The sequence below is a fragment of the Mandrillus leucophaeus genome, unplaced genomic scaffold (genome assembly GCF_000951045.1).
Source record: "Mandrillus leucophaeus isolate KB7577 unplaced genomic scaffold, Mleu.le_1.0 Scaffold355, whole genome shotgun sequence".
In the NCBI taxonomy this organism is placed as follows: Eukaryota; Metazoa; Chordata; class Mammalia; order Primates; family Cercopithecidae; genus Mandrillus; species Mandrillus leucophaeus.
The window spans coordinates 1,382,680-1,402,015 of record NW_012103754.1 but is presented as its reverse complement, the minus strand read 5'-3'; the positions used below and the strand labels follow the sequence as shown (position 1 = coordinate 1,402,015).

The following is a 19,336-nucleotide window of genomic DNA, read 5'->3' as shown; positions in this document are numbered from 1 at the left end:
ATTATTCAGGTACTTTCTAAGCCTTATCCATTGTAATGAAGAAAGAATACAAAAGAAAGAAAGAAAGATGTAAACGTAGTGGTCTGTGGCAGATATTCTGAATGGGCTGAGGAAACTTACAAGGTTGTAAACTGTTATCATACCAGATATTACATCAAGAGTGCGACCTTCATGTTTAAGCATTTTAACGTCACAAAATGTCTTCACTTACATGGTAGTAACACATATGAGTGTGTTCTGCTAGTTAGCAAACCGTCTTCGCGTGTGTTCACAATGTCGGGGTGGCAGGCGCCTGGTTCCTGAGCAGCATCCCTGTTACCTGAGCTGGGGCTTGGGTCCTGCAGGCCGGGCCTGAGGTCCACAGGAAGACGCCGGGGCTCTGGTCCTGTGCCCTGGCCTGAGGTCCACAGGAAGACGCCGGGACTCGAGTCCTGCAGCCCTGGCCTGAGGTCCACAGGAAGACTCCGGGACTCGAGTCCTGCGGGCCGGGCCTGAGGTTCACAGGAAGATGCTGGGGCTCTGGTCCTGCGGGCTGGGCCTGAGGTCCACAGGAAGACGCCGGGACTGGGGTCCTGCAGCCCTGGCCTGAGGTCCACAGGAAGATGCCGGGGCTCTGATCCTGTGCCCTGGCCTGAGGTCCACAGGAAGATGCCAGGGCTCTGGTCCTGTGCCCTGGGCCACACAGCCCCCAAGTGTGGTGATAGGTCTTGGACATAAGTATTTTCATTCTAAGTTTTCCATTTTTTTCTTTCTTTTCTTTTTTATGTCCCATCAATACATTCTACATGGTACTGTGGGGAATTTTGATATTTTAGTCATAATTTTTAGGTAAACTGAGGTTCAGAAATGTAGCCACCAAAACTGGGATAATGGAGCTAGTTATTTGGCCAGGACACGCGCTGAACTCAATTTGACCAGATTAAGCAGCAACACGCAGCAATCCCACCTGCCATACTCAGAACACCCTCAGAACAGACCGATGAACGTGCCTTCTAGCTGCTGGTTTCACCAATTTCTTAACCTGGAATAGCTACGACTCTAGATTTTAAAAAGAACTTCAAAAGATGACGTCATAGCTCTCAGGAAAATGCAAAATGAACACATGCTCAAAGTTTTTATTTTGCTTCTTTATTAATGAAGAAAGCAGTGGGGCGTTTAAGGAGTCCAAAGAGCATGTGAGAAACTCACTGTCCATGTGCAACTGAATGAAGATCTATTAGTGTATGATCGCTGGCTTAGGTAGAAAACTCACTCCTTAAAATCCAGCAGGCTCATAAACTGGCGTCTCTGAGTTTATACTACCAGTTAGAAACTACAAGCATTAACTACCAGTTGGTGTTTGCCTCTGTTGAGCTGAAACTTACCCAGTCAACAGAAACTCAGGGTCTGAGCTGCTCTCACTGAACACCAATCTTTTCTTCTGCCTGTTTCCAAGTTTTGGAAATTTTTCTCATAATTTCTCCTTTTTGTGTATAAAGATTCTCCAGAGACTGTTCTTGTTCACACACAGGTTAATATTCTGGCATTAGTTGCTGCTTGGTGTGATGTGCAACAGAATTTTAAGCATTTTAAGCAAATCAAGGTGGCTCCGTGATTCACTGATGCCTTTACCACCGCTACTGTACCATCAAGACAGGCACAGCCAAAAACAGCTTCTGTGTATGGCAGACGTGCAAAGGTAACTCAGTGGAGAAGGGAAAGGCTTCTGAACAAATTGTGCTGGAATAGGATGCCCATATAAAAAAAAAAAAAACTTTGATTTATTATATACATAAATATTATATATAAAGTATAAACTCAATGAATATAGAACTAAGTGCAAAACTATGAAACTTTTCGAAGAGTAAACAGAGTAAAGTCTGTGTGACCTCCAGTTATGCAAATATTTCTCAGATACAAAACCAGAAGCACAAATCATGAAAGAAAATTGATAATTTAGACTTGAAATTAAAAGCATCTATTATTTGAAAAACACTGCTAAGATAATGAAGAGAAGATATGAAAACTGGGAGAAAATCTTTGCAAGGCATGTAACTGATAAAGGACTTCTATCTATAATGTATAAAAAGATCTCAAAGCTCAATGACAAGAAAATAAGAAATTTGGGAAAAGACTGAATAAACACTTCAAAAAAGATTTCTAGATGGGAAATAGCTATGTTAAAATATGCTCAAAATCATTAGCATGTAGGGAAGTGCAAATTAAAACAGTGAAATCTCACAGCACACATACTCGAATGAGTAAATTTTAAAAGACTGACGATGCCAAGTGTTGATGGAGAAGGGAAGGAACTGGAAGTCTCATTCACTGTTGGCGGCTGTGGAAAATGACACACCCAACTTGACAGTGTCTTAAATGTAAAGACAAACTCACCATAAGATCCAGAAAGTTTCTCGTTACCCTGGTGTAGCAAAAATGCTCATAACAGCTTCATTTGTAAACACCAATAATTAAAAACAACCCAAATGGTCACTGACGTAGGAATCAATCAAAAACATGTGTGTATCTATATAAAGGAATGGAATTCATCAACAGAAAGAATGAGCTACTGGCACAGGCAATGATATGGAAGACTCCCAAAGCAACAAGAGTACATTCTGTCTAATTTCCAGAGCAATAGTTTCATTTTAATGAGGTCCACTTCATTGAGTTTTTCTTTTATGGATTGTGTTTTTGGTGTCACATCTAAGAACTCACCATTCTGCCCTCGATCAGGATGATTCTGCCTGGATTTTGTTCTAAGAACCACCATTCTGCCCTCGATCAGGATGATTCTGCCTGGATTTTGTTCTGAGAACTCACCATTCTGCCCTCGATCAGGATGATTCTGCCTGGATTTTGTTCTGAGAACTCACCATTCTGCCCTCGATCAGGATGATTCTGCCTGGATTTTGATCTAGGAGCATGACCATTGCACATTCACATTTGTCACTGGTGTGTGTGCCAAGGTAGATGGAAGGGGGATCCGCCTGGCTGGTGGACCCCTGCACAAAGGCTCAGTGGGAGAGTCTTAGTGTATTTAGTGTTGCTGTAACAGAATAGCTGAGGCTAGGTAATTTATAAAGGAAAAAGGGCTTATTTTGCTCATAGTTCTGCAGGCTGGGAAGTTCAAGGGCAAGGCACTGGCTTCTGACCAGGGCTTTTCTGCTGAGTCTTCACATGCAGTAGATCAAAGAGGAAGCCGACATGTGCAAAGGGGCCAAATAGGAAGTGTGTCCTGGCTTTACAACAGCCTATCCTTGTAAAAACTAATTCACTCCTGAAAAAACTCATCCAGTCTCCTGAGAGGGAGGACTCTCTCACCACCTGGAGAATGGCATCAAACCACCCACCAGGGCGGAGCCATCGTGACCCGAACGCCCTGCATTAGTCCCCACCTGTGAAAGGCTCCACCTCCCAACATCCTTACCTTGGCAACTACAAACTCCGCTTGGTTTATTGTGCTTTGCTTTGTTAAGCTCTGCAGATACTCTTTTTATTATTTATTTTTAACTGAAGATTTAAGGCAACCCTGTGGTAAGCAAATCTATCACTGCCATTTTTCCAGGAGCATGTGCTCTGTTATGTCTCCATGTCTCTGTCACATTGTGGGAATTCTTGCAGTATTTCCAATGTTTTCCTTATTACTACATCTGTCACTGTGATCTGTGATCAGTTTTTGTTGTTACTGTTGTAATTGGTTTCAGGCACCACCAATCTTGCTCATATAACATGACAAACTTAATCAGTCACTGCTATGTGTGTTCTGATTGCTCCACTGACCAGTCGTTTCCCCATTCTCTTCTTTTCCTTGGGCCTCCTCATTCCACGAGGCACAACAATATTGAAATTAGGCCAGTTAACAACCCTGGAATGGCCTCGAAGTATTCAAGTGAAAGGAAGAGCCACATGTCTCTCACTTTAAATCAAAAGCTAGAAATGATTAAGCTTTGTGAGGAACGCATGCCAAAAGCCAGGACAGGTCAAAACCTTCTTGTGCCAAACAGCCAGATTGTGAATGTGAAGGAAAAGCTCTTGAAGGAAATTAAAAGTGCAACTCCAGTGAACTCATGAATAATAAGAAAGCAAAATAGCCATACTGCTGCTGTGAAGAAAGTTCTGAACAAGATCAACGTGCTGAACAACAACAAACCAGCCACAATACTCCTTTAAGCCAAAGCCTAATCCAGAACAAGACCCTAGCTCTCTTCAATCCTATGAAGGCTTAGAGAAGGGAGGAAGCTGCAGAAGAAAAATTGGAAGCTAGCAGAGGTGGGTTCATGAAGTTAAAGGAAAGAATCTGTCTCCAGAACATGAAAGTGCAAAGTGAAGCAGAAAGTGCTGACGAGGAAGCTGCAGCAAGTTCTCCAGAAGATCCAGCTAACAGCACTGATAAAGGAGACGACACTGAACAATAGATTTTCCATGTAGATGAAACAGCAAGTTCTCCAGAAGATCCAGCTAACAGCACTGGTAAAGGAGGCGACACTAAACAATAGATTTTCCATGTAGATGAAACAGCATTCTATTGGAAGAAGATGCCATCCGGGACTTTCAGAGCTGGACAAACATCATTGCCTGACTTCAAAGCACCAAAGGACAGGCTGACTCTCTTATTAGGGGCCAATGGATATGGAGACTTTAAGTTGAAGCCAAGGTTCATTCACCATTCCGAAAAGCCTAGGGCCCTAAAGAATGATGCTAAATCTACTCTGCCTGTGCTCTAGAAACAAAACCACGAAGCCTGGATGGCAGCACATTTGTTGACAGCATGGTTTAGTAAATATTTTAAGCCCACTGTTGAGACCAACTGCTCAGAAAAAAAGATTCCTTTCAAAATATTGCTACTCATTGACAATGCAGTTGGTCACTCAGGAGCTCTTGTGGAGATATCCAAGATTAATGTTGTTTTCATGCCTGATAACACAACATCTACTCTACAGGTTACAAGTCAAGGAGTAATTTTGACTTTCAAGTTTTATTGTTTAAGAAATATATCTCATAAGGTTATAGCTGCCATGGATAGTGAACCCTCTGATGAACAAGTAAATTGAAAACCTTCTGGAAAAGATTCACCACCCTAGATCTCATTAGAAACACTTGTGACTCTTCGGAGGATGTCAGAGTATCAGCATTAGCAGGAGTTTGGAAGAAGTTGATTCCAAACGTCATGGATGACCGAGGGATTCAAGACTTCAGTGGAGGAAGTCACTGCAAATGCGATAGAAATAGCAAGAGGACAAGAATAAAAGTGAAGCCTGAAGATGACTGAATTGCTGCAATCTCAGGATAAACTTAGGACAGATGAGGCGTTACTCTTACGGATAAGCAAAGAAAATGGTTTCTTAAGATGGAATCTACTCCTGGTAAAGATGATATTAATATTGCTGAAATGACAACAGAACATTTAGAATATTCCATAAATTTAGCTGCTAAAGTAGCAGCAAGGTTTGAGAGAATTGGCTTCAATTTTGAAAGAATTTCTACCATGGGTAAAATTCTGTCAAACAGCATCACATGCTACAGAGAAACCTTTCATGAGAAGAAGAGTAAATCGATGAGGCAAACTTCATTGTTGTCTTATTTTAAGAAATTGCCACAACCACTCCAAGCTTCAGGAACCACCATCGGCATCAGTCAGCAGCCAACATCCAGGCAAGGTCCTCTCTCCGCTAAAAAAGGAAGACTCACTGAAGGCTCAGATGACCACTAGGTTATTTTAACAATAAAGTGTGTTTAAATTAAGGTTTGTGTATTGCTTTGTAGACATAACGCTTTGCACACTTTGCAGTATAATATAAGCCTAGCTTTTATATGCACCCAGAAACCAATTAGTAAGACTTGTTTTATTGTGACATTTGCTGTATTGCAGTGGTCTAGAACCAAACCTGGATATCTCTGAAGTCAGCCTGTGAATTTCAACATGAGTTTTGGTTGGGACAAACCACATCCAAGCCATAGCAGGGAGTTAGGCTTTTCCACGTGATGCCAGGGAAGAGGCAGCTGGGGACACGCAAACCAGGCACCTCCAAGAGGTTTTCGTGCAGGGCGATGCAGGGGAGGAGGGAAGGCAGCCCGGTGGCTTCTCAGAGGGCGGCAGGGGCACGGCCTCACACAAGCTCTACGGAGATCCCGCCGGAAGTGTCCGGCACCGCTCCAGGGTCTCCATGTCAACGGGGTTTCCATCCCCACTGGAAAGGAGGGGAAGATCATGCTTCTCTGGTTTTCCAATGAGTAACATTCTCTCCATACTTCATGCTGAGTGTTAACTTCACCACATTACTAAAATGGTGATTATTTCATTTATCAAATGTCATCAGTCAATCTGCAAAATTTTCAGATAACTGGGACATCTCTTTCAGTTCCAAGCAAATCTGGAACGACTTTTTGGTGACTAAGTTTCACAATATCATATGCACTTCACCTGCTTAATCACAGTGCACAAGTAACCTCATTTTGGGGCAACTTGGCTAAGTAAGCAGCCATGTCAGTTAATGCAATGTATTGTTGTTTACAGAGGGCACCAAATCTGTAGTGTAGGTGCTAGTGAGGTATGTTGTTACCTGACCATGTCAGTTACTGCACTGCGTTGCTGTTCATGGATGGTACGAGGCACTAGTGAGATATGTTGTTATCTGACCATGTCAGTTATCGTACCAGGTTGCTGTTTATGGAGGGTAGGGAGTACTAATGAGGTATGTTGTTACCTGACCATGTCAGTTACTGTACAGTGTTGCTGTTTATGGAGGGCACCAGGTGCTGGTGAGGTACGTTGTTACCTGACCATCTGCTAGGTTCAGTTTTAGATTCCTTACTCGTCCTACAAGCATTAATTCTGTTTTTCTTGCTGCTTCCTGTAGTAGGCCTCCCTCCAAACTTCATGGCCATTTCTAGTGCAGTGGTAGCCAAGAAAACAAATACTAATGCTTCTTTCTCTTCTTTCAAAACCAAGAGCAAAGAAAACCCAAGTGAAGATGTCAGCCCCTTTATGTAAGTGTGACACACAGTAGTCTCCCTTCGATTCCGTTTTGCTTTCTGAGGTTTCAGTGACCCGTGGTCAAATGTGGTCTAAAGACATTAAATGAAAAGTTCCATAAATGAATAATTCCTAAGTTTTAAATTGCACATCTTCTGAGTACTGTAATGAATCTCATGCCACCCTGCTGTATCAATACCCTCCAGTGCTCAAATCACCCCTCTGTCAGTGTGCGGATCACCCCTCTGTCGGTGCGCGGATCACCCCTCTGTCGGTGCGCGGATCACCCCTCTGTCCATGCGCGGATCACCCCTCTGTCCGTGCGCGGATCACCCCTCTGTCAGTGCGTGGATCACCCCTCTGTCCGTGCGCGGATCACCCCTCTGTTGGTGCGCGGATCACCCCTCTGTCCATGCGCGGATCACCCCTCTGTCCGTGCGCGGATCACCCCTCTGTCAGTGCGCGGATCACCCCTCTGTCAGTGCGCGGATCACCCCTCTGTCAGTGCATCCAGGCTGAACACCACCCATTAGTCACTTAGCGTCCGTCTCGGTGATCAGATCGACTCTTACAGCATCACAGTGCTTGTATTCAGGTCACTCTTATCGGATGTAGTCATGTCACATAAGGGTGACTGAGGTGCAAGCGTAGAGATGCTGGTATACAGTAATAATTGCTTTATTATTAGTTTTTGTTACTAATCTCTTACTGCACCTAATTCACAAGTTAAACTTTGTTGCAGGTATGTATGTATGTATGTAGGAAGAAACGTGGTATACAGCATAGATAGGGTTCCTTACCTCCATGCTTTCAGCCATTCCTTAAGGGTCTCGGAATGTAACCGTCCTGGAGGAGCAGGGGCTCCTGTACAGGAGTTAAGCTTTCGTGTGTTCGTGTGTGGGCTGTTTGGTCCTTCTGAAGTCTTTTGCTTATATCATTTCTCATGTGGTTTGTGCTGTTTTTTGTAACCAGAAAGGTTTTCTTTCACTGTGTCTGCACAACATCTCTGATGTGCTGCGTGCTTTTTGCGATGTTTTCAGATGGGAAGCTGGTCAGGGTAGGTGCTTTTCTCCAGCGGTCAGTCAGGCGTCCACCTAGCCCAGGGCGACCCTCTCACTGCACTGGCAGCTGGAGTACAGGGTTCCAGGGCCGCTATTTCTGGGCATTGCAGATAACATCCAGCAGTGATGCAAAATCTTTTCTGAGCACCATGGCTAGATTCATTGTATATGAGACAGACAGATGCACATGCTGCCTTTTTTAAATTCATAAGTGGCTGGAAGATAGTTTTGAATAAGTCACTGAACCTTCCTAAGAATTCGTGTACTTATTCCTAACAAGATTATTTTATCTTTGCATAATATTATAAAATTTAATTAATTGAGGTTTATAAAGTACTTCACATGGAAATATGCAAAACATAATTTTCTTATATGCTTAAATTAATTTTCTAGATAAATTTTCAAAAACTCTTTCTTGAATTATTTAACAAACCACTATTATTAATGAGATTTTGAAATATGATATAGAATAATACTACAAATGTATTTTTGTTTCTTCTGAAAAAAATCAAGAGAACCTAAGAGAAAGTCAGGTGAAATACTGAATAACATTGGATTAGAATAGATTTATGGGGTCATTAAAAGATAATTATTTGTTACCAGAACCTCCAGTTTAATTACTCAATTAAGTTTTAGATTATCTTCATTATGTACACGAACCTTATTGCAGTTCTAATTTACCTCATCACTTTCAGAGCTGGTTTGGCAGTCAGCTTTATTTTAAGTTAAAACCGCCAATATAATTGTGTGGCTTCTGTCGATGACTCTTAAATGTTTCGTTTTCCTTAAATACACAGTAGTTGCACAAATGGCCTGGGAAGGGACTGGCCTTGGTGGGACCCCTTGATTCCTCTTGAGCTTCTCCAGCCCCTCTCAGGGGAAGCGCCAAGGTCAGAGGCTCCTGGGACTCCTCACTGTTTTGGAGCCTCATCCAAATCTATGTTAAAATTCAGCTTTTCCTTAAAATTGTTATTCATTCGCTTAAATCCTCTCTGTAGTGTATTCTTAACCACTGAAGCAAATTACGAATTTCAATAAATTCACAAGTGACCTCATATTAAAGTTATTCCATGCATTCATTTACAAACTTTCTGGAAGTATCTAACTGATGCCAATTTTTCTACTGCTAGTGCTTTGCTTTTATTAAGTGTGTTGTGTAATTATAGAAACTTTGTATAAAGTTTGTCAAATCTGATAACTACTAGTTTGCATATTCAAACTCAGATATTCACAAGTGAAGTTATACCCTGCTGCTGTGCACATGGACACGTAGAGAGGTAAAGTTACGCTCTGCAGCTGTGCCTGTGGGCACATAGCGAGGTAGAGTTACGCTCTGCTGCTGTGTACATGGACGCGTAGAGAGGTAGAGTTACGCTCTGCTGCTGTGCCTGTGGACACGTAGCGAGGTAAAGTTGCCACTCAAGCCTGTGAAGAGGTGGATGGGCTCACGGCTGAGCCTCGTGACCTTGCTGCCATTCTAGCATTGTTTCTATAGGAAAATCTCCTGACTCTGGGAATCTGGCTTGCACGTAGACGTCCAGCCTCAGCCTGCCTGGAGCTGTCAGTCTTGCATTATCAAAACCATAATAAATACTAATATCGTATGGATGTGTTTTTAAACGTGTGCCCGCCTCACTTATTGGCTTTGGTATGACTGTAACAATGTCCGTCCCGTGGCTGTTTTTCCAGACACCTGGAATGAGTGTGGGATTCTCTTCTGCAGCGAAGCGAATGGCACTTGTAGGGGAGTAGTTTACGTGCCCCGCCAAGTTACTCCACATAAAAAAGCCCATTTTCATTCGATACTAGGAGCACAATATAAATTCTGTATCTACCATTGTCTTGTGAGCCGTTTAGACGAAGTTAATGTCTTCCTTTTGGAATTTATTTTGCATTTATTATTCATACACGTACCTAAACTCTTTCAGCTGAAAACATTGTTGATCAAAGAAATGCGACTGCATGCTCTGGAAGTCAGAAATGCACCCAACACATTTAGAAGGCCCAGCTTCAAGCTGGGCTGAATGGCATCTGTGCTGGATGCTTTTTAATCATAATCCCCAAAATTCCACCAAACAGGAATCCAGAGGCTGTACCTGCAAAGTCCTGCCAAGCATCACTCACAATCACGCTGCCTCCCCGGCTAGCGCGTCCCTCCAGGAACTCCCCCGCCCCCGCGTCAGTGAGCTGGGCACTCTCCAAGACCAGGTTCAGTCCCTGCCTCATGACTTTCTTTCATGACTGATACAATCGACCACTTCAAAGTAGAGCGCCGGCATTTCCTGATGGTCCCAACACGTCGGCCTGTGAAAGACAGATGAGCTCCCTTTGCTCACGCAGATGCCGTTTACTACAGAGATCCTGCACATCTGTTTTCTAAATTAAGGTTAAAAATAGTCAAAAGGCACAAAATACAGATATCAAGACAGAAGTGGCCACGGAAGGTCGGTAGCTAAACTCAGAGGATCCCAGTCTCTGGATTTTCAGTCTTCCAGGCACCGCCCACACCCAGAAGGAAAATCCCTTCTCCAGGGCTCGCAGAGCCTGGCTGCAGCCACGGACAAAGCCACCGTGGCCTGCTCCTTCCGGGAAAGGCGGGTGGTCGGTGGTCTCCTGCTCACTGCTGCCGCCCACACCCTAACTCCTCAGCCGCACCCCTGCACCGGGCTGGTGGTCATGCTCCAAAGTCTCCGCTCACCAATCTTCCGGGCCTGACCCTGCTGGGCCTGTGCACACCCAGACCCCTGCTGATGGGGCTGCTTGGGGCCGGGGTGCCCACCCCTTTGCCTCCCTTTGGCCAACATGGAGGCTCCTCAGCCCCATGGCCCTTGCGCTCATCGGCATTGACAGTCCCTCGGCTGTAAGGTGTCTCTTGTCCACTGTCCAGTTACAAATTAGTCTTCAGAGCTGCTGTGCACCTGCAGGGCATCCAGAGCTGCCTGGACAGGGCCCACCGACCCTCCTTCCCAGACCTGCCAGGCTTGTCTGAGGACCGACTGTGCCCAGGACACCGTTCACCCTGTCTGTCTCTGGGGCTTTCTGTCCCACACGCTGTGCCCCAGCCTGGATGCCCTCCCCTCGCCACAGCCTGTGTGTGGCCCTGGCTTCTCTGTGTCTTCCACAGTTCTCTGTGGACCTCCCTCTCACAGGGGGCGTCGTCAGGACCATCACACAGCAGGCGTGCCCGGTCATTCGTATCCTGTTCCTACAGAAGCTCAGCGACTGTGGAGGCGGCGTTTCCTGAATTAAAGCGAGTCTTGGGCATGGATAACTATTAGAGGAATACACAGTTAAAGAGCCCTCTGTCTTCTTTTCCCATCGGAATATAAAACAGAGCCGCTGAGAGAAACAGGGGCTAGAACATTGGCGCTGTGCTCTGGCTGGGAATTTTGTTTGACAGATTTAAACGGAGGACCTCACGGTACATATTTGAAAGCCTCTGCCGTGAGCCACCGACCTGCCGTCTTGAAGAGTGATGCTGAGCGTTGCTCTTGGTGCCTGTGAGCTCCTGTGAATCTCCCCTGGAAAGATGCTGGAGTAGGGAGCGGGCTGCAGCTGGCAGTTTATTTCTCCAAAAGCCGTTATGGCTTAATTTAATTAGATGGGAACTAAGAGCGCTGGTGGTAATGTTTCTATTTCTGCTCCATCATTTATTTCAGGGCTAATCTAATCCTTCAGTTAACACCCCCATCCTGGGAAGAGCAAATTAGCTTTTATTAATTGTTCACATTGTAACGTTCCCTCTCTCTCCAACTTTTAGCTGTTGTGATTCTGACGGCTGCTGATAGGAAGGCGGCAGCCGACTGAACCTGGCAAAGTGTGAGAACCCCAAGCCCAGCATTTTTCTGGGATGCGAGCTCGGTGATGGCACGGAGAATCTCTCTTGTTTTTCTTTGGAACCCCAGAGTCTCCAATGTATCACAGTCAGGCACCCCTCAAAAAACTTACAAAACCACCTAAAAAGAGAATACATTTCTCACCATCTATTTCCCTTCGATGTAGACTCCAAACCAGCTGTGTTCTCAGTTGGCGTATGGGGCCCTGGAAAAGCGTGTCATGTTTTCTGTGAGTAAGGCAAGATTAAATTGGCCTTACCTTTTAAAATTTCACTTAAACATATGTTTATACAAAACAAGTAGAAAATTGAAGCTGATGTCAACTAAATCACCAATTCTAAATACTGGAATCATATTACATTTCTAAAATAGACATTTGTGTTTGTAACTAAAATATTCAGTTTTGCTTATTAATCATAAACTCAAACATTTATCGCACATTGACTGTGTGTCAGGTTGTAGGAAACCTTATACTTACTGTATTAGGGTTCTCTACAGGGACAGAATTAATAGGAGATTATATATATATATCTCATATTAGTTTTATAACTCTCTCTATAAATATAAATATATAAATATGATATGTATATGTATATATGGGAGTTTATTAAGTATTACTAACTCACACGATCACAAGATCCCACAGCAGGCCATCTGCACGCTGAGGAGCAAGGAAGCCGGTCCGAGTCCCAAAGCTGAGGAGCATGAAGTCCGACGTTTGAGGGCAGGAAGCATCCAGCACAGGAGAAAGATGTGGGCTGGGAGGCTGGGCCAATCTAGACTTTTCACATTCTTCTGCCTGCTTTATATTCTGGCCGTGCTGGCAGCTGATGAGATGGTGCTCACCCAGAATAAGGGCGGGTCTGCCTTTCCCAGCCCACTGATTCAGATGTTCATCTGCTTTACCAACACCCTCATAGCAACATTCAGGATCAACATTTTGCATCCTTCAATCCAATCAAGTTGACACTCAGTATTAACCATCATAAGTCCACCCTTGTCGACTTGACCGCATACACATCTCCTGAGATTATATATAATCTTCAAATAAAGACAATCATTTCATAGTTACACCTAATATAATACAACTATCCTTGGTACGACTGGAAACGCACCAATCCCCAACCCAAATACTATTACACAAAGTTAACAATACTTAAATGCTTATATGAAGTCAATAAATCTTATGTCACATGATAAAGGAAAAAAGAAATGAAGATACTTTCTTAGTACAGGTGTATACATGCAGAAGCGTGTTTTTAACAAAAGGAGGAGGAAATACTCATGACAATTACAGTCCTCATTTCTGTAGCTGGTCCCATGGTTGTAGCTGGTGTTGATGACTAACTTCTTCTCCTGCCCATTCTGTATTCCCTTTGCCTTCAGCAAGCACCTCAGCAGGTCGTGGTTTTTTGTTTTTTTTTTTCCTGGTAGAGTGACCCAAGCCTTCATCGCTGAAGGGTCTGGCCCATTTGTAGTCCTGCCTGGATTGGGCTGTTGTAGTTTCCCATTGATCTTAATCACAGGGCGTGCTAATACTAAGAAATGCCCTAATGGAGCTCCTGTGTTCCTTGCATACTCTTCCTTACCTCCATTGTGGAGTAGTAGACTGATTTCGTCTTACTCTGGGTCAATCATCCCAGCCAACACTGTAACTCCCTTCTTAGCCTGTTGACTTAAAGGTAGGAGGAGCCCAAAGTGTCCAGGTGGCAATCTTAACTTCCAGTTTAAGGGAATTGCCCTTGTGTGTCCTGGTGGCAGCATTCCTCCCCCTGTAACTAAGACCTCTAGGACAGCAAAACATAATGTCGAGGGAACTGGAAACAGAAATTTTGCTAGTGGATCACTAGGGGTGATGGTGAGTGGTGCCACTTCCTCTTCTACCCCTTGACTCTTGGACCTGTGAATCCTGGCTATGGGAGAAACAGGACCATATATCGGACGCTGATTCAGAGCATACATGGCCCTCTGGAGAACTTTGCCCCAGCCCTACAAAGTATTGTCACCTAGTTGGTGTTGTAACTGTGACTTCAAAAGACCATTCCACCGTTCTGTCAATCCAGCTGATTCAGGATGATGGGGAACATGGTAAGACCAGTGAATTCCATGAGCATGATCCCACTGCTGCACTTTGTCAGCCATAAAGTGAGTGCCTTGGTCAGAGGCAATGCTGTGTGGCATACCTGACGGTGGATAAGACATTCCGCAAGTCCACGGATGGTAGTCTTGGCAGATGCATTGCGTGCAGGATAGGCAAACCCATGTTTAGAGTAAGTATCTATTCCAGTGAGGACAAACCTCTGTCCTTTCCATGATGGAAGAGGCCCAATATAATCAGCCTGCCACCGGGGAGCTGGCTGGTCACTCTGAGGAATGGTGCCATATCGAGGGCTCAGTGTTGGTCTCTGCTGCTGGCAAATTGTACAGACACTCCCAGGATCAACACTTTGCACCCTTCAATCCGGTTGAATTCACACTCTATTAACCATCACACTTGCTCTGAAGAACATTCGTCAACAGGTTACCTGAGTGTCGCTGTGGTTGTCATGACTTGCTCACTGAAGGAGGCAGGCACATTTCCGGGCACTTCCCCGGTGGCCTCTTCACTCTTTCAGAACGAGGGGGCTGGTGAAGATGTGTCCTCCAGGTGGGCACAGCTCATAGACAAAGCTCCCAGAAGGGCAGGCGTGTTTGGAAGGAGCTCTGGGTTGGGGAGGAGAACATCTTTGCTCACTCTGTGCTTTTCCCGCCGAGGAGTCACAGCTGAGTCACCTGCCCCTTGTTCCTCATTCCTTCCTTCTGTCTAAACAATGAGTGATTGTTACCCACGTTTAAGGAATGTTGGAAAGACTTAAAAACTTTTGAACAATTTAATTTCTTTAGAGAAAAGCTGATAACTGGAAATAGAAATAGTCCAGCAGGAGGCACCAGGGCCTCTGTGGATGCAGCAGATGCTCCTTTGTCTGAGCCAACCTCGAGTGAAGTTGGAGGCGAGGTGAGTCCGGCAGCTTTTCCTTCTCACCTCACCTCTGTGCTGCTCTGACCAGACAGACGGTTTCTAAACGTGTTCACCACGTGTCTTGTTCATGGGGAAGCTGAACTGTGAACATGCCCCTTTATTCGAGGAATGAGCCCCAGCCCACACATTGCTTGGTGCTGCATCTGGTTGAGCAGGGGTGGAGAACAGCAGCAGGAAGGGCCCAGAGTACTCAGTGCAGGTGGCACAGTGATGGTGGAACATGCTCCTGATGGTGACACTGAACGAGCAAACCCTGAATAGCACGTGCCAGACAGTGAGACTCACCGTTCTCATCGGAGGGCCGGGGCCACGGAGCAGCTTCACCCGCTAACAGCGTGACCTGTTGTTTTCACCCTCTGGCCACCACTGAAGAGTCTGCCGTCATGAAAAGGGCCCAAGCGGCATTTCCACGTGAAAAATAAGGTGCGTCCTTTTCCATCCATGGTTTTGTGGCTGCATTAATGGAAGGAGAAGCCTTCCCAGGTGTTGACTTTAAGACCCAAGACTGCCACCTCACTCATGCATTCCGCACAGCATCGTGATGGACAGCCTGGCCCCGGGGCAGAGCACCTGGGGTGAGCCCAGCTTCCACCCTGACCACCTGGAACCTTGGGCAAGTTTTTAAAAAGGCCTTTGCCTCAGTTTTCTTCTGTAGAAAACAGGATAATAGAATTAATCCCCTACAGTTGTTTTGATATTTATGAGTGATTGGTATTTATACGGCTTACAGTGGTGCCTGGCACATGGCAAATGCTATCCAAGTTGGCTATTTTTGCTTACTCAGCAAGTGTTTTCTGGGTGGCACTTATGTTCTAGGCCTTGGAGAACCTGCAGTGAACAAAACAGACTAATCTCTGTGTGGAGACTGACATCATATCTAGACCACTCAGAGCAGAGCTCACGTAGGGCAATGTGTTCCCGGCTGTCTCATTTCTGCTACTTGTCATCAGGCACAAGGTCTGAGATCCAGCAAACACCATGTAAATCTCTGAAGGTCCGAGGAAGAAATTTGTGTCACCAAGAACATAAATTTAACTAAGTTAATGGTGCTCAGCTATGCTCCAAGATGACCCCCTTCCCAAGCTCAGCAACAGGCTACAAACACCCCAAACCCACGCATTCACACACACAGGCACATACATGGACATGTGCACACACGACACACATATGCATTCACATGTGCACACAGGCCCATGCATGCATGTGTACACATACTGCACACACACACGCACACACCCACATACCACACACACAAGTATACATGCACATGGGTACAGCACACGCATGAAGAGACATACATACATTTTTGTGCACATTCACAGTTATGCATATGCACTTACATGCATGCCCACACACGCACACCCATAAAAATGTGTGTAAACATGACAACCTCACACACTTGCACACATGCACACTCATGCACATTCATGCATGCATGTATTCACACATGCTCATGCCACAACCACTTCTGTGTACACACTTACACCTACGCATACACATGCAGCCTTTCCCCGGCCTACTCTTCCATCTCCCCCAGCCCCTGCATTTGCAGGTCATCCCTAGCCACACAGATCTGACTTCAGACTCCTGGTCTACTCTTACGCATGATTCCTTTCAGCCTTGGCCTTTGACGTTGTTGATTACGGCTCCTTCGTTAGCCGCTTTTCCATGATCATCTTGATCATTTTCTGACTTTCTCATGGCTGTCTTCTGCTCTCCGCCATCATCTCTACTTGGCTTGAAAGCCCAAGTGTTGGCATCACCCCCAGCATCTTCACTCCCTGCCACTAGCATTATCTTCAGAGATCCTAATCAATCTCACACCCTTAGATATTCCAAACTAGCAATGATGCCAATCTTTACTTATCTGCAGCTCATTCTGGAACCTCAGGTCCACATCCCCAGGTGACTGGGGTCCTGTTCTCACCTTCAAAATGGCTTCTTCTGCTGCCGTCCTTCCCTCATCTTTCCTGGGGCACTGGGTGCCATGTGCACTCAAGTGGAGCCTGCTCAGTCCACTCACTGCCGGCGTGTTTCTCCCCAACAATTTCTCTGACTGCCCCTTCCCCCCGCCTCACTCCTGCCACCTGCTTTGTGTCGATCGCTTGGCAGATCGTACCCTGGAAGCCCATGACACACTTTGTGCACTGTGGGCAGCAAACACTGACGTCTGTGTTGACTTTGCGTGAACTCGTGCCTATTTGCACAGAAAATAAGCGTGGGCCATAGTCAACCTGTAGCCGTCTTTGGAGTAGGGCCCTTGTTTTAAAAATGTGGTAAAATATACATCACATAAAATGTAACACTTTAAAGTATACGGTGCACAGTCATTGAGGGCATTGACAGTGGTGTCCAGCTGTCACCACCAGCAGCAGAACCCTGTCATCTTGCAAAGCCGGAGCTCCATTGCCATTAAACACCAGCTCCCCATGCTCCAACCCCAGCCCATGGCACCCACTATTCCACTTCCCGTCTCTATGAATCTGAGGACTGCAGATATTTCATATGAGCAGACTCGTGCAGTGTCGGTCTGTTTGTGCCTGACTTATTTAACTTAGCATAATGTTCTCAAGGTCATCCCTGTTGTGGCATGTCAGAGTTTCCTTCCTTTCAGAGGTGAGTAATATTCCATTGCATGGATGTAACATTTGGTTCATCCGTTCATCCATTGATGGACACTTGAGTGGTTTCTGCCTTTTGGCTGTTGGGAATAATGCTGCTATAAAAATGGTGTATCAGTCCGTCTCGCGTTGATATAAAGAACTACCTGAGGCTGGGTTATTTATGAAGAAAAGTAGTTTAATTGACTCACAGTTCCACAGGCTATACAGGAGGCACGGTTGGGGAGGCCTCGGGAAACTTACAATCATGGCAGAAGGCGAAAGGGAAGCAAGCCCCGTCCTCACATGGCGGAGAGGGACAGAGAGAGTTTGAAGGGCAAGTTCTACACCCTTTTTTTTGTCTTCACATGGCGGAGAGGGACAGAGAGAGCGTGAAGGGGAAGTTCTACACCCTTTTTTTTGTCTTCACATGGCGGAGAGGGACAGAGAGAGCGTGAAGGGGAAGTTCTACACCCTTTTTTTTTAGATGGACTTTCACTCTGTCACCCAAGCTGTACTGCAGTGGCATGATCTTGGCTTACTGCAACCTCCGCCTCCCAGGTTCCAGCAATTCTTCCACCTCAGCCTCCTGAGTAGCTGGGATTACAGACACGCACCACCACACACAGCTAATTTATGTATTTTTAGTAGAGACGGGGTTTTTGCCATGTTGTCCAGTCTGATCTCGAGCTCCTGACCTCAAGCAGTCCACCCACCTTGGCCTCCCAAAGTACTGGGATTACAGGTGTGAGCCACCGCGCCTGGCCGAGAAGTACTGCACACCTTTAAACAACCAGATCTCGTGAGAACTCTCTCACAAGACAGCACTAGGAGGATGGTGCTAAACCACTGAAAACCACCCCCATGATCCAGTCACCCACCAGGCCCCAACTCCAACACTGGGAATTGCAATACATGAGATTCTGGTGTGGGCACAGAGCCAAACCATATCAATGGGTGTACAAATCATCTTGTAATGTCTCTGCTTTCAGTTACTTTGGGTGTATACACAGAAGTAGGATTGTTGGATCATGTGGCAGTTCAATTTTTAAATTATAAGGAGTTACTGTGCTGTTTTCCGTAACATTGCAAAATTTTACATTCCTAGCAATAGTACACAAGGGTTCTAATTTCTTCATAGCCTCATCACCACTTGTTATTTTCTGTTTTATTTGCTTGTTTGTATTTTATCATAGCCATCCTAGCGGGTGTGAGGTGGCATCTCACTGAGGTTTGATTTTTGTTTCCCTAATCACTGGTGATGTTGGCATCTTTCCACATGCCGATGGATCATTGATATATCTTCTTGGAGTGATGTCTGTTCAAGTCTTTTGCCCATCTCTTAATTGGGTTGTTTGCTTGTTTTCTTCTGGTTCGGTTGTAGGAGTTCTTATGTATTCTAGACATCAACCCCTTAATAGATATATGATTTACAAACTTGCACATTCTCTGGGTTGGATTTCCATTCTTTGTTGGTGTCCTCTGATACACAAAAGTTTTAATTTTGGTATTATTCCATTTGTCTGCTTTTTTGGTTGCCTGTGTTTTTGGTGTCATGTCTAAAAAATCATTGCCAAGTCCAGTGTCATGCAGTATTCCCCCTATTTTTAATCATAAGAATTTTACAATTTTAGCTGTAACATTTAGCGTTTTTATCTATTTTCATTTAATTTTGGGATATGATGGAAGATAAGGGTTCCACTTAATTTTTGCAAATGGATATCGAGTTTTACCAGCACCATTTATTGAAAAGACTGGGCCGGGTGCGGTGGCTCAAGCCTGTAATCCCAGCACTTTGGGAGGCCGAGGCAGGCGGATCACGAGGTCAGGAGATCAAGACCATCCTGGCTAACACGGTGAAACCC

At 45.1% G+C, this 19,336-nt stretch overlaps 1 protein-coding gene across 1 annotated transcript in view; it reads left to right on the top strand.

Annotated features, from left to right (window-relative positions):
• SNTG2 (syntrophin, gamma 2) overlaps positions 1-19,336 on the top strand; it is a 269,966-nt gene that overhangs the window by 192,406 nt on the left and 58,224 nt on the right. Inside the window, exon 16 of the mRNA XM_011989536.1 lies at positions 8,712-8,733. Coding sequence (XP_011844926.1) covers positions 8,712-8,733 — 22 coding nt within the window. The remainder of the gene's footprint in view (positions 1-8,711; positions 8,734-19,336) is intronic.